Source organism: Leuresthes tenuis, unplaced genomic scaffold (assembly GCF_036924035.1).
Source record: "Leuresthes tenuis unplaced genomic scaffold, fLeuTen1.0.hap1 SCAF_6, whole genome shotgun sequence".
NCBI lineage: Eukaryota > Metazoa > Chordata > Actinopteri > Atheriniformes > Atherinopsidae > Leuresthes > Leuresthes tenuis.
Genome location: NW_027325360.1, coordinates 21729226 through 21746080, shown reverse-complemented (window position 1 = coordinate 21746080; position 16855 = coordinate 21729226). Strand labels below are relative to the sequence as shown.

Genomic DNA, 16855 nt, shown 5'->3' with positions numbered 1-16855 from the left:
TTCATCAGCCGCGTTATTACCTTGACTGACCATCTCGTTACCTTTACAATGAGCTTGACACTTTATCACTTCCAGTTTTGAGGGGAGCATCATGGCTGCAATCAACTCCTTTATTTGGTCCTCATGTCGCACTGGACTTCCATCTGCCCTTCCGAACCTTCTTTGCTTCCAAACTGCTCCAAACAAATAGCAAATACCATGAGCATATGCAGAATCTGTGTACACATTTGCAACCTTACCTTTTGCCAGTATACATGCTTCCGTTAATGCCTTCAGTTCAGCCAACTGCGACAAACATGGCTGTTCACACTTCTCAGCTTTCACCGTCACAAAGTCTTCACTTTCTTGTTTCACAACTGCATAACCCGCATGATTACGCAAATGATCTCTAAAACATGATCCATCCACAAAATAGGTGACATCAGCCTTTAATTTGGGGAAAAACTCTGAGGGCTGTCACACTGTACACCAACCAGCAAACATCTGTCACTTTTAATGGTTAGGAAAAAAATATCCTACCTGAAGGCTTTGACAGCTGATCTCAGCTGCCGGGGCACAGAGGACTCGCTGAACGGGGTCCCAGACGCCAAATTCACAAAGTCGGGGTCACCATTACCTATGTTGTGCAGAAAGTAGTCGGACTCGTCATGGTCAGCCTCTTATTGGGAATTTATTGAACAGAATGTCACAGAGACATGTACATTTCAGCATGCACAGAAATTCCCAATGACCTCAGTTTGTGACATCCTCTTATACCTTTATAAATCATTCAGTGTGTATGTGGCCCAAACTCAATCTCTCTTCGGCGCCTGCTGTCTGAGGATGCTACTACATCTTCATCATTATCTAGACAGGGTTCATTCTGACCTCAACAACATCTGATACGAGCAGTGTCAGCACACAATATGTTGTTGAGCCGTGTCAAGGCACAATATGTGGAGTAGTGTCAGGGCTCTGCTCTCCCACAGAAGTCCTCTGATAGGAGAGAGAAGGTCTCATGCTACTCCAGGGGGACATCAAGTGTCGGTTGGCAACCTTGCAAAGAGCAGAGAACTTGAGGTAAAGGCGCAAGAATAAGGACCACACAAGAACACGGTTTTATAAAAATCCCTTCAAGTTCGTCAAAGACCTCTTTGCAAAGGAAAAAAGCGGAACCCTGAAAATTCCAAAGCAGTAACTGGAAGAACACTTGGAAATGGTCCACCATGACACAAAACAGATAGTTATCCCACATGACATCCCACCTATTCAACCTCAACCTCAACCTGGAGGCCAGCCCACCAAAATGGAAGGAAATAGAGAGTACAGTACGACGTGCAAGATCAGCATCAGCACCTGTGCTGAATGGAGTACTGTATAAGCTCTATAAGAACGCACCAGTTGTTATACGCTTTCTTTGGAGGCTCATAAAAATGATGTGGCAGAATGGAATAATACCTAAGGCGGAGGGGTGCTAATTCCCAAGGAGAAGGATGCAACAGATATAAGTCAGTTCCGGCCAATCTGCCTTCTCAACGTTGAGGGTATAAAAAATTTCAATGTGGTAGCACAGAGGTTGTCTAGTTACCTAGAGAAGAACAAGTATGTTGATACATCCAGAGAAGGACAGCATTCATGGATTTTCTGGTTGCTTGGAACATACCAGTATGATCTGGCACCAGATCCAAGCGGCGAAGAAAGACAAAAGATACATCCATGTCATCTTCCATGACCCATAGCCAATACCTTTGGATCAGTTCCCCATAACGTCGTCTGGGAATCCTTCAACTTTTTCCACGTTTCATTATTATTATGGCTATGGAGGTCATCATCAGGGCCTCAAGATTTTTTTTTTTTTGGGGGGGAGAGAGAGAATGACCACTCTGACCACTACTGCAGCATGTACCAGGTACAACTTGGAAAGCTGCAGGAGAACATCAAGTGGGCCCGGATGAAAATCAAGCTGAACAAGCCCCGAAGCATCTCAATAGTCAAGGGACAGCTAAAAAATGTGAAGTTCTGTATTGGAGTTGACCCAATACCAACAGTGTCTGAGCAACCTGTCAAAAGCCTGGGCAGATGGTACAACGCAAGCCTCAGGGACAAAGACCAAGTAAGGCAAGTAAGACAAGACATCACCAACAGTCCTCAAGAGTCTGGCAGCAGCTCTTGAGAACAAGAAGAATACCACCAACTCCTTGCCCCTGAGAGCAGCCAGTTCCATAATGGCCCCAGCCTTCATCCGAGAGGGACAGGAAAAGCTCAACCATCCCCCTACCAAACCAGAAGCTGGACAGCTAGCCATGGCCCGAAACTGGAAGAAGCTAGTCGATATTGGCCAGCAACTAATATTTCCACCAGAGATTGCAGCCACCACCCTTCGGCCAGACTTGGTATTCAGGTCCCCTTCACTGAAAGCTGTTTACATCACAGAGCTCATACTCCCATGGGAGAATTCAACAGAAGAGGCCTATGAGCACAAGAAACTGTGCTACATAGAACTGGCAGCAGATGCTCAACAACAAGGGTGGAAAGCGAAAGTCTATCTGGTTGAGGTGGGACGCAGAGGTTTTGTGGCTTCTTCCACCATCAGGCTGCTGAAAGACCTTGGTATCCATGGACAGGCTCTGCGACAGACAATTAAATCAGTCTCTGAAGCAGCTGAAACAAGCAGCCAGTGGATATGGATCAAGCGGAAAGACCCTTGCTGGGCCCAAAGAGCATCAACAGGAGCCGCTCACTAATCCCCATCCCCCATTTTAGAACCCAGGTCACAACCCTCCAGGAGGAGGGTAAACAAGGTATATGGTCAGCTTTAGGCTTGACTTAGGGAAGAGGACGCATTCTGCCTTGCACAGTCCCGTGGGCTGTGGCATCTAAACAACCAGGCAATTCTCATGATTGGGCATGGGACACAAGCTCAGGTTTGATCACCCTGTAGCTGGACACCTTTGATGAGGGTGTCTCGTGTTGAAAGGCCGAAACACCCCCTGATTCAAAGGTACACTACTTATGATGTGTCCCGAAATTTACATCTTTCCCACATCTGAGATACAGCTCTCACACCACTCTCAACACCAAGGCAACCTCAGTATTTAAATTCAGTATTTAATAAAAGATAAAACATTTTAATGTTTCAGAGTTTCAAAAAAACAAAAAATGAGAGGGGCACCCTATATGGCCATTACTTGGCTAACATTCCATTCTTAGAAGGATCACTGCATGAAGTCATCCAGTTCTTGTTTGTTTAACCCATTCTTCCTACAAAAGACTTACAGTTATGACAGATTCTTGAATGGGCTTTAATTATCTAATTTCAGACTACTGTAGGCAGCTGCTGCCTCTGGCTGCTGATAAGGTTTGAGGAGTGTGTTTATATAGAGGTTTTACATTGACCTGAGCACCCCTAATAATGACTGTGAATAAGTAAAAAAGGGTCAAAATATCGGTAAAAGGCATCAGATCAGTCTCCCGGAGGGTTCTCAAACTTTTTATTGATGCTTATATCTCCTTTTCCACACTTGAAATATAAAGAAAATAATTCAACACTCATGCTTGAAAATTTAACTTGTTTTGGAAAAAGTATTAAGCTAAAGAAAAATGTGTAGGGTGATCAAATGCATTAAAAAGAAATAATTTTAATAAAAACTAATTAAAGTAGGTGACGTGCTTAATCGCGTCATATAATTTGAACACCTGAATGACCATTTTAAAGATATTAACGACTATTAATTTTCGGGAGTAAGTTTATGTATAGATCATGGACAAAAAAAAGAGAGCAAAAAAGCAGTATAATACATAAAAGCTTACGGGCGCATGATCCAGATTGCGTTAACCCAGTCCATATTTTGTATATCTCGCTGAGGCGCCAGAATCGAGGTTGCCAGTTTGGTCGAAGTAAAGCCCTTACTCTCCTTCTTGTTTTTAATCCACAGAAAGCGGGTGCTAGGAGCATGACATGGCAACTAATCACACAACAAAAGGAAGTGGGGCTTAACTCATAAATACATCTATGTTCTATATAGCATTCAGAGTCTAGAAGTAAATACATTCTGTTTTGGGTTTTATATTGGTTTCGGAGAAGAGCTGGCGTCGTTGCGATGAACACTGAGTAATCAAGAGAAGAGGTAATCGGCACAAAACAGCGATATCGCCATTCGTGTAGCTCGTAGCTTGCTGTGCTAGCATTAGCATGCTAGGCCAGCTCACCGCCCTCATTCGCTTTAAGAAACGTATAGTCTCTTTCAATACCAAATGTTGGACTTCAACAGGCTATAATGATCAGTCGATATGCTTGTGTTTGGTATAAGGTTACAGACAACCAAAAACGACCATATCGTTATTGCAATGTTTCTCTCATATCTCGTCAAAGCATTTGGGTGTTTGATAGTCAGTGGTGTGCAGACGTATCTGTGGGTGCACTTTAACATGTTTTTTTTTTAAATCTGTTGTTGTGCTGTGTATTTTCTAAACAAAATGAGTAGGCTTTTAGTCTAGTCTAGTCTAGTTTAGTGGTTTTTTTTAGTTAGTTTGTTTTTTTTAAGTAGCGAAAACGAACATGGTCTGGTGAACTCATTCCACCGTGACCGAGGAAACATACGCACTCAATATATATATGTGTATATATAGATATATATGTATAAGTGAGTATATTTATAAGTACATATATATGTGTGTATATGTATATATATATATAAAAAATCATCAACCATATCCCAATTATTAAACTGTCGCCTTGTAAACATTTTCTCAGCCTTGACCAACAAACTTGTTTTTGCCATGAGAGTAGATAAGCATATTGCTCCACATGGATATAATCAGCTGCGCTGTTTAACCATTAAGGTTCCTGGTATATCTCTTGAAAATTCTGCTTTTTATTTTTTGCCAGTTTAGACCAAATCCACACAAGCTGCTGAGTCCTTCCCGTGGGCCCTTTGGGGCCCAGGAAGACGATGCACCGTGGGGATAAGGACTTGCAGACATCGGCACGCAAGATGGGTACATCCTTGCTCTTCCAGCTGTCGGCTCACGAGAGAGAGCTAGATTTGGTATTTCTGGACCACAGTTATGCCAAACCATGGAATGCTCATCCCGATGCCAGCAGCGCTCGACCCACCAGGACGCTGTTTGTCACCCCCCGCCGCCAGCCTGAAGCCAAGTTGTGAGTTTAAAAGATCCCGAATGTAGTCCGAAGTAGATATTAAAACACTTAAAACGTGGTGTTTCTGCGCTTTAGCAAAGTGATCTTATCGTGCTTAGTTTGATCCCCAAGCATTTTATTTTTTATGTTTCAATGTTCTTTGCTCTGCTTGCAGAGACTCTGATTCTCTAATCGATGTGGACACAGTCACACCCACACCCGTGCCTCTATATGATAACCAGAAAGCTCTTAGTGTGATGAAGGAGTGTGAGCGACATGTCTTGTTTGCTCGGACAGTTGCTGAGAGCCCCCCACCCCCTGATGACTGGGAGGAACATATAAACAAGTAACCTAACACACGGACTGATCCACTTATATAATGGGCTGTACTTGTTATTAATCCTTATTACAAGGAATAAGTCAAGTGTCCCAGTTGTTTTGACGTTATTTTTGCTCTGTTTCAGGGTGGGATGGTCAGTGGCTCAGAACAAGTTGTTCAACAAAGTCCTGAAAGCTCTACAGGCGGAAAGACTTGCCCGTCTGGCCAATGAAAATGTAATGTGTTTTATTTTTTTGTTAAAGGTTGTGTTTGATATGCATTGTGTAGGTTCTGTATGGACATGTATAACTCTAGAATCACATTGTTACTTCACATGGAAAAGTTAAATGTAGATTTACACAATAATTCGAGTGCTTTTCCCCACTGATTAACTATATCCTAAATCAAAATGTACTGTTTGTCAAAGTTAAAGCATTGTGTTGGGATTTGGTCTTTTTCACAGCTGTCAGTGCGGTTGCATGCGGGCAATCAGATCGGATTAATGGCTAAATTACAATCAGATTGAGTTATTCGGCTCATGTAACAAGCTTAATCCGACAAGAAATCGAATCGGATCGGGTTACTTGCGATCGAATTAAGACCCTGGGATAACTCGATCCGACTGCCCACTTAACGTGCCTGGAGACAGTGGATCGGATCGAGCGTTCTGCGCATGCTCGAGACTTTTTCCCGCGATCGTCACCCGGAAGTCGAAGGAGACGATATTACTGTTGTTGTCGCCGCCGTCAGAAAGAAACGAACAATGCGATGGAGAATGCGCCGTTGTGCATGGCGTTTGTGCCATAACCAGCTCATCACAAATGTAGAGGGACGCAGCTTCATCTTGCTCTTCGTTCGCCATCTTTCTCGAATGCCTTCGTTTTGCTGTTGCTGGTGGTGAAGACGTCAACCGGAAGTGGCTCTATTAGTGATAGTTGAACTGGGTACAGCGCCACTTATCTACTGTGGTATTGCATGCTTTGTGCCAGTGATTCGATACATTCACCACCATGTAACAAAGGATAATTAGCCTTACTCAGATAAGGAGCATAACCCAACTATAGCTATAATCGAGTTCATCTCATCATGTAAACCCACGAGTGCTGACACACGAGTTGTTTCGCCAAAAAAAAAAAACTAAGAAAAACCTGCTTCCCACTTGGTTAAAAAGGACCATCACTGTTGTTAGCAGTTAATTTGTGCACACGCATGCTTGCCTCTCAGCCATGCAGCAATGGCAGCGTCTCAGAAACAGCTAGAGCACCGTCTGTGCATCCTCCCAGCTGCACACTGTATGCATCTCTGTTCCATTCTAGTGTTTTTGAAGAAACCGATTTTGGAAAGCATTTATTGATCAGGATTTAGTATAATTTAGATAAGCAACCGCTTCTCTTTTTTTCCCAACATTGTAGACAAAGTATTAGTAAAGCAATTTGTGCAGGTGCGTGCTTTGAGGCTAAATTACAGCATTGCTGTTAATACTTTTGAATGAGTCTAGAAATGATTGCTGGTGTGATTGTCTTCCTCTCAGGCTTCCAATGAGCCAATTCTGCGGAGGATAGCCGTTGACAAGTGTGCCAGGAAAGTGCGACATGCGCTTGCTAGTGTGAACTGGGACATCAAACTGACGCAGTGGTTACACATCACCATGATAGAATCTTTAAGTCTCGCCATGCTTGCTGCTTACCTCGATGTGCTGCAGACTCTTAAGAGCAAGGTTTGATCTTAGAGATTAAGTGAACGCCAACATCTTGTGTGTATATTTTTTGTCAGATACCTGTTCAAGATCTTTAATTCTTACTTCATTATTACCCTCTGTCTGTGTATGCCTAGCTGCCCACGCTAATCGACAGAATGTTACTGGCATCTGCAAAAACTGGAGCTCCAAGTGCAGAGGCTCTGTCACTGCTGCTGAAGCGCCCTTGGGATCCAGCTGTTGGGGTTTTGTCTCAAAATAAACCGGTAAAAGCCTTCACCTGTAGCTGCTAATGGAAAAGCCTTTTTATACAACTTGTGTGGAGCTCTACACGATCTGTGACTTGCAAACACCAGATTCCTGTCTGTGCATCTTTCAGAGTAAGCTTCCTGGATCCCCCCTCATCCTTATTGCACCATCAAGCCCAACTAATCCCACGCTCTCCACTTCACGGCGAATGAGATTCTGGCAGTCGCAGCTCTCCTGTTTGGGAAAGGTCTGAAATCTCACACAATTGAATATTTTTGGAATGTTTTTTTTTGCCCTCAGAAAAGAGCTTATAACAACTATTTTCACATCAGGTCATCCCAGTGCACACTCATGTGAACAGCGGAGCCAATATTGGCATCACACAGTGTTTGGAGCACATGCTGGGAACGGTCAGGGCCAAGGTCATGGAGGTAGGATGTTCTGTTTTTTATGTGGCGCTTATGTCGCAGTAATTGTTGCGATATTTATGTGTTTGAATGCTTTGTTTTATAAACGTGCATTTAAAAAAGAACAGTTTTTGCATGAAAGTTGGCCAAATAAATTGTGGACATAAACGATGACTGTGGTTTTCCTCGCAGTGGTTGCAGAGTTTTGTTGGCCTCTGTTAATCAGTTTCTTCTTTTCACTGTTCAGACTGTGTATACTGCTCAGTGTTAGCTTGATTTATTTTTTTCATAGCCCTGTTTTCAGCTTTATTGATCATCTATTGTGAATTTTGCCAACAGGTTCACAGTCACTTCCCTCACAAGCCCATTATCCTGGTCGGCTGGAACGCTGGTGCTCTTATCGCTTGTCATGTAAGACTTTTAAACGCTTTTATAATCGGTCACGGTTATCTAATGGGAGGCTGCGTATGTTATGGCATGAGAATTGCAAATGGCTGTGAAATTCTGTTTAATTTTAGGTATCCCTTATGGAGTATCTCACGGCTGTGGTGTGTCTTGGCTTCCCTCTGCTAACAGTCAATGGACCGAGAGGGGTAAGGGTTTTTCTCCTTCCATACTCTATTTCTATTTACTATTTCTATTACTCATTATTTCTTTATAGAACCTGAACTTCAGCTTGTAGTCTATTTCTATGATTTCTATGCTGCTATTTCTATTTCTGTTTTTACTGTTGGTGGTTTTCAGGATGTGGATGACCCACTGCTGGACATGAAGACCCCCGTGTTGTTTGTGGTCGGACATAATGCTCTCCAATGTAGCACAGAAGGAATGGAGGAGTTCAGAGAGAAGCTGAGGGCTGACAACAGCATGGTGGTTGTGGGAGGGGCAGACGACAACCTCAGGTTTGTCAGCACTTCAAGGGGCAAGAAGTTCTATAAAATGCATTTTATAGGTGAATTTTTTTGATTGTAAACACAAAATCCCTCCACAGAATCAATTCGGCAAAGATGAAATGTGAAGGACTGACTCAGACGATGGTGGACCGCTGCGTTCAGGTTGGTCTGGAAACAGTTAATTGAAATTGAGAGAATTTCTTATCTGCCAGTGTACATTTTGAAAACGTTCTTTTTCTTTAAGCATTCCTTCTTTGCTGGTTTACAGGACGAGATAGCCGACTTCCTGTCAGGTGTCCTTGCGCGGGCAGAGGGCCACAGTCATGGCTCAGGGGAGATGAGGGACTTGGACACAGAGAAGAAAAAGAGGCCTCGGCGGGAACTTCCGTTTGACATGGAGAGAGGACGACCTTCCTCCCCCGCGCTTAGAGTTCCCATCTCACCATCAGGTTCTGAGGTTAGAAACCTCGTTATTTTCATGCTATGAACCACATTCATTTACTGTACGAACCGTTTTAATTATATTTAGGATGCCTTTTAGAAATGCCCATAAATTAATTAAATCAGTGAGATTACATATAGCCTTTACTATCACATATAACACTGACACCAACATAGTTAGTCCTGGTTGTGTGTGACACACTATGCTCAGCATTCCTCTGTAAAAAAAACAAAAAAAAAACAAACAATAGGAATGCATCAAACTCTAGTAAAAATCAACGATGGTGTTCCATTTACCCATAAAACATCAAATACTGTAATATTTGAGTAAAAATGTGAGTCTCTTAAGACAAGCCTCGCTATTAGTCCAAACACTTGAAGTAAGTTAGGTTCAAGTGTTTGGACTTATAGCACATCAAAGAAAAATAGAGATCACAGTTGGAATGCTCATCCAGATACCAGCCATGCTCGACCCGCCAGGGTGCTGGTTGTCAACCCCCCCCCAAGCCAAGCCTTGAGTTTAAAAGATCCTGAAGTAGATATCGGAACACTTAAAGAGTCTTTATTTCCATATCTGAAAAACTGAACATGGTGAACGATATTTAGATGAAAGTTATCCTGTAACTTGGCCATCTCTGGACACCGAATGACTGAGTAATCTAATCACCTCTCACAATGACATTTCTCAACTGCAGCCAGATTGTGCTCTGCTGTGTCCATCTGCTCTTTTCCATCCCTTCCTTCTTACGACAGACATAGACTCGTCATATTTCTCAAATTTCTCAAACTCTTTCCTTCATTGTCCTGCGTGTGACCTGTGATCTTTATGATGACTTCATTTCTAAAATCCCCTTGATGAAGAAGCGCTAATAAGAGATGAAGTTTGCTGGAGCGATTCTGCTGGAGGAGATTTCAGTATCACAAAGCTGGCTCTCCTCTTACCAGGATGCATGACCATAACACAGCTTGAGATGGCAGATAAACACATGTAAACACATGTGAAAGCTCCGCCCCCTGACCTGTAAATTCTCTTAGAAAACAGGGAGACAAAAGAAAGAACAAAACAAGGCATCGGTTCATGGACTCTCCAACTCTGAGTAAAAGAACCACAACAAGGTTTTTACTGAGAAGCATCTTGGTGAGAGACAATGTGGAAATGTTTATGTAGTTTAAACAGAGGCCGATTAGTTACTGCTGGCTTCTAAAGATGTTTATGAATTCTAATAATCAGTGAATTGTAAAAGGTATCCATGCTGTTCATGTGTCAGTGATGGCACTTTGCTTTCAGTCAGGCTTTCATTTTCAGAATTAAGGATTCATTTTACCTTTCTTTCTTTCTTTTTCTTTTTTTTAATAAGAATGTTGTATGTATATACCTGGCTTTCTTATATTTCTGCAGTCACACTCTCCTATCACTGAGACTGTTTTGAGGCTCCGGTAGCTTATTTGAGAGAATGGGTTTTGGGTTCACCGTGCATTGAGGCGTTTCAATTAACATACGTTGTTACAGTCATTCTCAAACGCATTGAAAACACTGACTGATTAGTGAATCGTAGCTCATCAGGCATTATTCATGACTGTCTTCTCAGGATCTGTCCAGTGTGTGTAGCAGTCCCACATCGAGTCCCAAACCCAAGACTTCTGGCCTTTCTCCAGCACAGAAGTCCAGCTTGATCACAGCTACACAGCTCCTCAAGACTCACATGCAGCGCTCTGGCACTGTGCTCACTCACAAACAGGCTCAAGGTTAGTGAACCGCATTACCTCTGGATGCACTGAACGTGATCAACAAGCGTTAATGTTCAGCTACACAAGGGCAGAGATTCCCGTTACCTGTGGGGAAACACACCGGTAACGGCCCCTATTTGTTTGTTTAAACAATGAGTCATTCACCTCAACTTCTGCTGAATTTTGCCCAAGCTGTGGAAGCTGAGCAGGTGTGGTGGTGTGTGAGATGTGAAAATGATTGTACGTCTTTTCTTAAAAGAGCTTATCGCGTCACGACATCTGACTGGGTGAGATGGAACGTGACTGAAATACTTTCCTCTCATTCTCTTGTCTCTTCTCCCTCTACAACTTTCCTTTCTGGCTCTTTTTTCCGATTCATTCCAGCTCAGTTTGCTGCTTTTATGAAACAAAACATGCTTGTGAGGAAAAATCTTCCTCCTGGCATCCCTCCTTGTATTTTTGGTAAGTGTCTATCCCTCTTCCTTTCTTTCTTTCCTCTATCTCTGTCTCTCTTATGTCTTTGTTGCCACTGCTTTAATGCCATGTGAATGCTGCCTATTAAATTACTGTCCTGCCCTTAAACGCCCACTGTCATGACTGAATTCAGAATTTCTTCATACATTGTGTATCGGACCAAGAAAGGTTTCATTACAGACAACAGAAAGTTTGGTACAAATGTTGCACACAATCTGAATAGTAGGTCACATAGGTATAAACCCCTTGAAGACCCCAATACTCTTAAATGCTTTCATTGTGTGTGTGTGTGTGATTGTCTGTGTTTGTCTACACGGTGCAGTGCCAGTGACCAGTGATCAGATGGAAGGTCTGGACAGAGATGAACTGCGGCCTCATGGCAAGAGGAGGCAGACACCCAGTCCCACACCAAGTAAAGCTTCCAAAAGGGCAAAGATCAAGGTCACCATTGTGTCCCAGAGTGAGTCATCAGGTAGCGCCATCAACCCTGCTGAAGGTACAAAACCTCGTCATCTAATATTCTTACCCCTGAAATGGTAGAAGTTGGTTTTCACTGCTTTAACATCATTTCAGAATTTTTTTTTGTTTATTTTAATAAAACCAGATTCATGTTAATAGACTCCCTTCATAATCTCTCTGACCATATTTAAACAAAAGTTTCAATATTTAATGGAAATATTCTGCTTCACTTCACCATCAGCGTTGCAGAGAAAGCTTTCTTACAAGCCAAAGGAACACTTAAGCAACACTTTAGCTTCAATTCAGCAATACTTTACCTTCAATGGAACGTGCAGCTGTAATTGTTGTCAGAGCTACTTTTTCCTTCAGGATGTAACAGTGAAAATACATGTTTATATACATGTGTCCTTCTCGGGTTTGGCTGCAGAAACCGTGCTGCATTAAATCTGTCTTAAATCTTCGAAGCAGAACTTGGTAACCTGTAGAAGAAGGTGGATTTTTCTCTCCGTGGTTCAGCTCTGTCACCCAGTATGAAATGGCCCTCCATGCAGAGCAGGCTGGCATGCAGACACAGGCTAGTAACCATGGCAACTGCAGAGCCAGAAGTAATTGACACCAGTGAAACTTCTTATTGCTCTCTCTGTTTGCCACTCGGGCGCATTGATTGATTGATTAACAGGTTGTCTAATACATCGCTTTGAGAGCACAGAAACAGTTTTATTAAACTGGACAAAAAGTTGGTTTTTGTTTAGTTTACTGAGTCCATCTTGTGGGAGATACCTGACTTCAGATTGATGTTATTTATCAGTTCCAACACCGCCCCCTTTTTACATTTGACGCACTCCCAGCCAGAGTCGGAAAACCAGTGTTGACATAAGGAGTCGGCAGTGTGTTACCGCTTAGCCTGATTGGGGCTTTGTGAAGCCAAATAATGAAGAAACATCCTTTGTATGTAGAACACGCTTTTTACTTATTGTACAAGCTTTTGTTTGGACAAATTTAAATAACATGTTTCGCCTGTTGTTTGAAGTGATTCATCCTTCCATTGAAAATGTTCTGAAACCTTGTTTGCTTGTTGGCTTTTGGTTGTATACAGCTTGTTCTGTTTGATGGAAGCATTACACCATTTCTGGGGGCTTTTGTTTGTCATCAGTTGCATTAGACCTGTTGCTCCATCAGTCCAGATGATGATGTTGTTCTTGTTGAGTTTATCCAGTACTGACAAGATTTACAGTGATCCCTTTGGTACATCATGTGCCATGGGGTAAATAAGTATTTGACCCAAGTCTGTATCAGCCAAAGGGTGCCTGATACAGACCTTTGATGGTTCTTCCAACACTGAGAAAACATGTTGAGGTTGAGCACAGTCTCGTCATTCATGTCTCCAGTTAGAATGATAAACACTAATTACTCGGACCACATTGCATTGTATCGTGCAACGTAAGATAGCCCATGTGTTGGCCCCATCCCAGAAGTTATTTTATTGATTCTTTTCTATTTAACCCTCATTTTGAAATAATCACTGAACTAATATTCCGCTTTTTTCATACAGTGGGTGTCTCAGGGAAACCCTTAACTGTGGCAGTGGGTCAGACTGTGGCTGGTGCCAAGGAGCTGTCTGGACTTCTGACAGGCCAGCGGTAAGCTTGCCAGCACTGCTACACACAGGCTCATTGAGTGTAGAGTGCTCCTATACATACCTACACTCACGTCCACTGCCACACTAATGGGCAAAAATGTGTCTGGAGCAGAGGGATTTCTGAGCGGTGGTACTGGAGTTTGGGAGTGGAGTGATGGCCAAACAGCACTTGCTGGGGTAGCTCCTGAGTAGATTGGTGGTTATGTGTGTCACTGCAGGTCTGGTAGTCTCTCAGAGGTGTCTGGTGCCCTGTCCCCAGGCTCCAGCGCATTCAACAGCGTGCAGCCTTGCATGGTGTCAGGGTCCTCCACACCAGCCCAGGTGCAAGCTCCAGCTGCTGCCCAAGGTATCTCTGTCTTGTCCTGCTTTGCAAGCTTTTTGTGCACTGTGCAGATAATCTCAGCACAATAGCTTCAACACACAGCAGTTCTGTTGGCCTTACTAAGATTCAAGTTCTGAACTGTGAATTAGAACAGTGTGTGAGGACAAAACATTTTGCGCAAACATCATTATTGATCACCTCTTGCGCCATGGCTGCTTGTCAGTAATCCAGACCCTATCCTTTGGACAAGACTTGTTTTGTGTTTTTGTAAGGGGAGGGATCAATGGTCCTGTTTACTTTAGGCCTGTGTAGGCATTGAAAGAGGGGACAGTTTGCAAAGGTACAGGTTTAAGGCTCATGTTTGCTTGACATTGATGTTACCAAATTTCACCTTCATTGATTTGTTGGCTGTTTGGTTTTTTTTTGTGCAGCACCTTCCGCCAGCAGTCTTCTACAAGGCCTAAGTTTCAGTCTTCAGGAGATCGTCACCAAAGCTCCTAACTTGCCCTCTGCAGCCGCAAACGCAGCCAGCACCCAGGTACCCAGGTTTGCAGTATGTTTGAAAGACACAATGATTTTTGATGGTACTTTTTTTTCTTTTTGTAAAGTGTATAAGTGTAAACTTTTTTTTTTTTTGGAGTATTTGAGGTCTGTTACATTAGGAGATACGAACTATGTCATAAAGGTTGTCTGATGGGCATGAAAGGTGAAATTCAGCCACAGTTTGCTCTTGCTCTATGAGTTCATATTTTTCTTCTTCTCCACCCTCAGGTGGTTTGCACCAAGTCCCAGGGTCCAGTCCTGAGCTCCGTCGGTACCAGTGGCAGCACTCTGCTCCGGGCAGTGCCTGTGGTCACTACAGGAGGAGTGGCTAAAACCACCGCCATCCATCAGCTGCTCACCAATGGTGGGCTGGCCAAACTGGCAAGCAGTCTGCCCGGCTTGGCACACATCACCAATCAGACCACTGGTATGTGTCGAACTGCCAAAACACGACGACCACGTTGAAAGCCGAGGGTTCATTCATCCTTTGTTTTGGAAACGGTAGTTCAGGACATCTGTAGGCCAGGGAGGATTACTGCATTAGAGGACAGCTCTGTGGACCCGTGTGGCGATAGTTTGCTGGCGAAGAACGGGAATGATGTAAGGTTTGCAGTCAGATGAGCAGCTGTATGGCATCTGAGGGCAGATCAGTGGCACACAAGTTGGGTTTTTGTGTTCATGAAGAGCCACATAGCAAATGTAAAGTGACAAATTTGAAACCTCATCATAGTTGGAGATGTTTTTATGTGGAAACCAATTTGATTTGAGACAGTTGTTAATTAAGTTATAATGGATGTTGGAAACATTGACCAAATCTGAGAAGATACCCAGATGTTCAGTCCTGCCTGCTTTCTGTCAGATATTTTTGTTATAACTGTCATTACTTGTTTGTTTGTTTGCTTGCCTCTTCATCTTGTAACATGCTGTAAAGCCTTCCATTAAATCACCTGCTAATAATATCCATGAATGGGAATGCTGACCTTCTGGAGACTTGTTAGAAAGGCAGTAACATTGACACATGGCATTATCCAAGCTCTATTCCTGTTGTTACAATAAAGACTGGAATCAAACTCATGTTTTCATTGTTCTTGGTTGTTTTTGCCCCGCCCCCACCTCCCCCTTATTTTCTCTTTCTTTTGGTGTGAATTGAATTTCTGGTTTTCCATGTTTTTCCTCAACCCCCCAGATATTCATATTCACCATTCAACACCAGGGTTTTAACGACTCTGACGTCAATCACAAGTGAAACGCTCAAATCCATGTTAGTGTATCCTGAGGGCGAGTGTGCCTGGCTTGTTATAGTTGAGCATTTTTGTGTGTTGTCAGGAGGGCAGAAAGCACCAACTTCTATAACAGTGACCTTACGAGGAGCACAGCCGAGTAGAACGGGATCTCTCAGCCAAGCTGGTGAAATTGTGACAGCGGCTCGTACACGTGAGTCCAAGGTGTGTCACTTTAGCGTCCAATGGATGTATTTTACTTGGAGCTTGGCACATATTGGCTTCTGCTCAGTTCTTGTATCATCTCTTTTTACTGAACAGAACATGGAAACGTCTCTTGTGTAGCACAGGAGTATTGTTGCTGTGGTAACGACCCTTTTCAATTTGTTCACTGGCTGTATGTTAGTGTGGAGACAGTGTTGTCAACAATCAATGACATCAGCAACACAACTTTTATCCCATATTTTAGTGTGTCCTGTAGAATAATGTGCAAATAAGGCTTTGGTGCATATACTGAGGGCTTTTAAGTGCTTACAGAAACCAACTTTCTTCATAAAGATGCTTTTTTTTTCAGGTTTGAATGCTAAGTGGAGTTTCAGTGGTCATTTTTTGTGTTTTATTCTACTTTAAATTATTAAAAAATGAAATGTCTCCTTCAGCTAAGTGTTCTGTTTGTGAAGCTAAACACAAGGCTGTGTTCTGTTTTCATTAGTCTAATATGGCTGAAAAATATTCTGACATCCATCCTAAAGTTTGTTGGCAATCCATTAGTCAAACTAGTAAAGGTTTAGTTGCGCTTAAAGATTGAATAAGAATAGGTTTATCATTTAATTAATTTCACTGTGCCCTTTTACAGCAGTGAAAGTCTGTGGCTCACTGTGCACTGCTGTGCTCGAATAATCTTGAAGCAACAGCCAGCAGAAGAGACTACCCTCCCCGTAGTGACGGACACTGTGCCACATGCAGAGAAGCTGCTTCACATCCTCCAGAGGGCTCCCCTGTGGGGAAGGTGGAGAAAGTCTGCTCGTCGCTGGTGGGTGAAGCTGAGCTGCTACAGTGCTCAGTCTCTGTGTTGCAGACACCCCAGTCCTGGTCTTCATCTTACGGCTGCAGCTATCTTTAAGGTGCAAACCCAATGGCAAGAAAAACAAAATGATCGCGTGTTTTCCTCTATAAACAAAGTTATTTTGGGAGGTGAAACCTATCACCAGGACTACGATAAAGCAGCTCTGGCAAAGCCTATAACAGAGCAAACGTGTAACATTTGGAGCTACATCACAGCTAAAGAAAAAAAAAAAAGAGTTGAGTTTGATTTCTTCTGTCATCATCTCTGATATAGGATTTCT

General features: G+C 42.9%; 1 protein-coding gene across 6 annotated transcripts; it reads left to right on the top strand.

Annotated features, from left to right (window-relative positions):
* The first annotated feature begins 3907 nt into the window (after positions 1 to 3907).
* On the top strand, positions 3908 to 15363 carry kansl3 (KAT8 regulatory NSL complex subunit 3). Of its 6 annotated transcripts, none has more exons than XM_072388212.1 (20): positions 3908 to 4106; positions 4868 to 5140; positions 5295 to 5465; positions 5584 to 5674; positions 6970 to 7155; positions 7272 to 7400; positions 7514 to 7630; positions 7716 to 7814; positions 8130 to 8201; positions 8309 to 8383; positions 8535 to 8692; positions 8782 to 8845; positions 8952 to 9140; positions 10714 to 10870; positions 11237 to 11314; positions 11649 to 11822; positions 13338 to 13425; positions 13643 to 13770; positions 14178 to 14330; positions 14518 to 14742. In XM_072388212.1, the coding sequence occupies exons 2-20, from the start codon at positions 4932 to 4934 to the stop codon at positions 14619 to 14621; spliced, it is 2442 nt and encodes an 813-aa protein (XP_072244313.1). In that variant the 5' UTR covers positions 3908 to 4106; positions 4868 to 4931; the 3' UTR covers positions 14622 to 14742. The 6 variants fall into 6 exon arrangements, with proteins under 6 accessions (XP_072244313.1, XP_072244314.1, XP_072244315.1 ...); XM_072388213.1 differs by having other exon boundaries at positions 3909 to 4106; positions 13684 to 13770; positions 14178 to 14284; positions 14518 to 14697; XM_072388210.1 differs by having other exon boundaries at positions 3910 to 4106; positions 4873 to 5140; positions 14178 to 14284; positions 14518 to 15363.
* The last annotated feature ends 1492 nt before the right edge of the window (positions 15364 to 16855 follow it).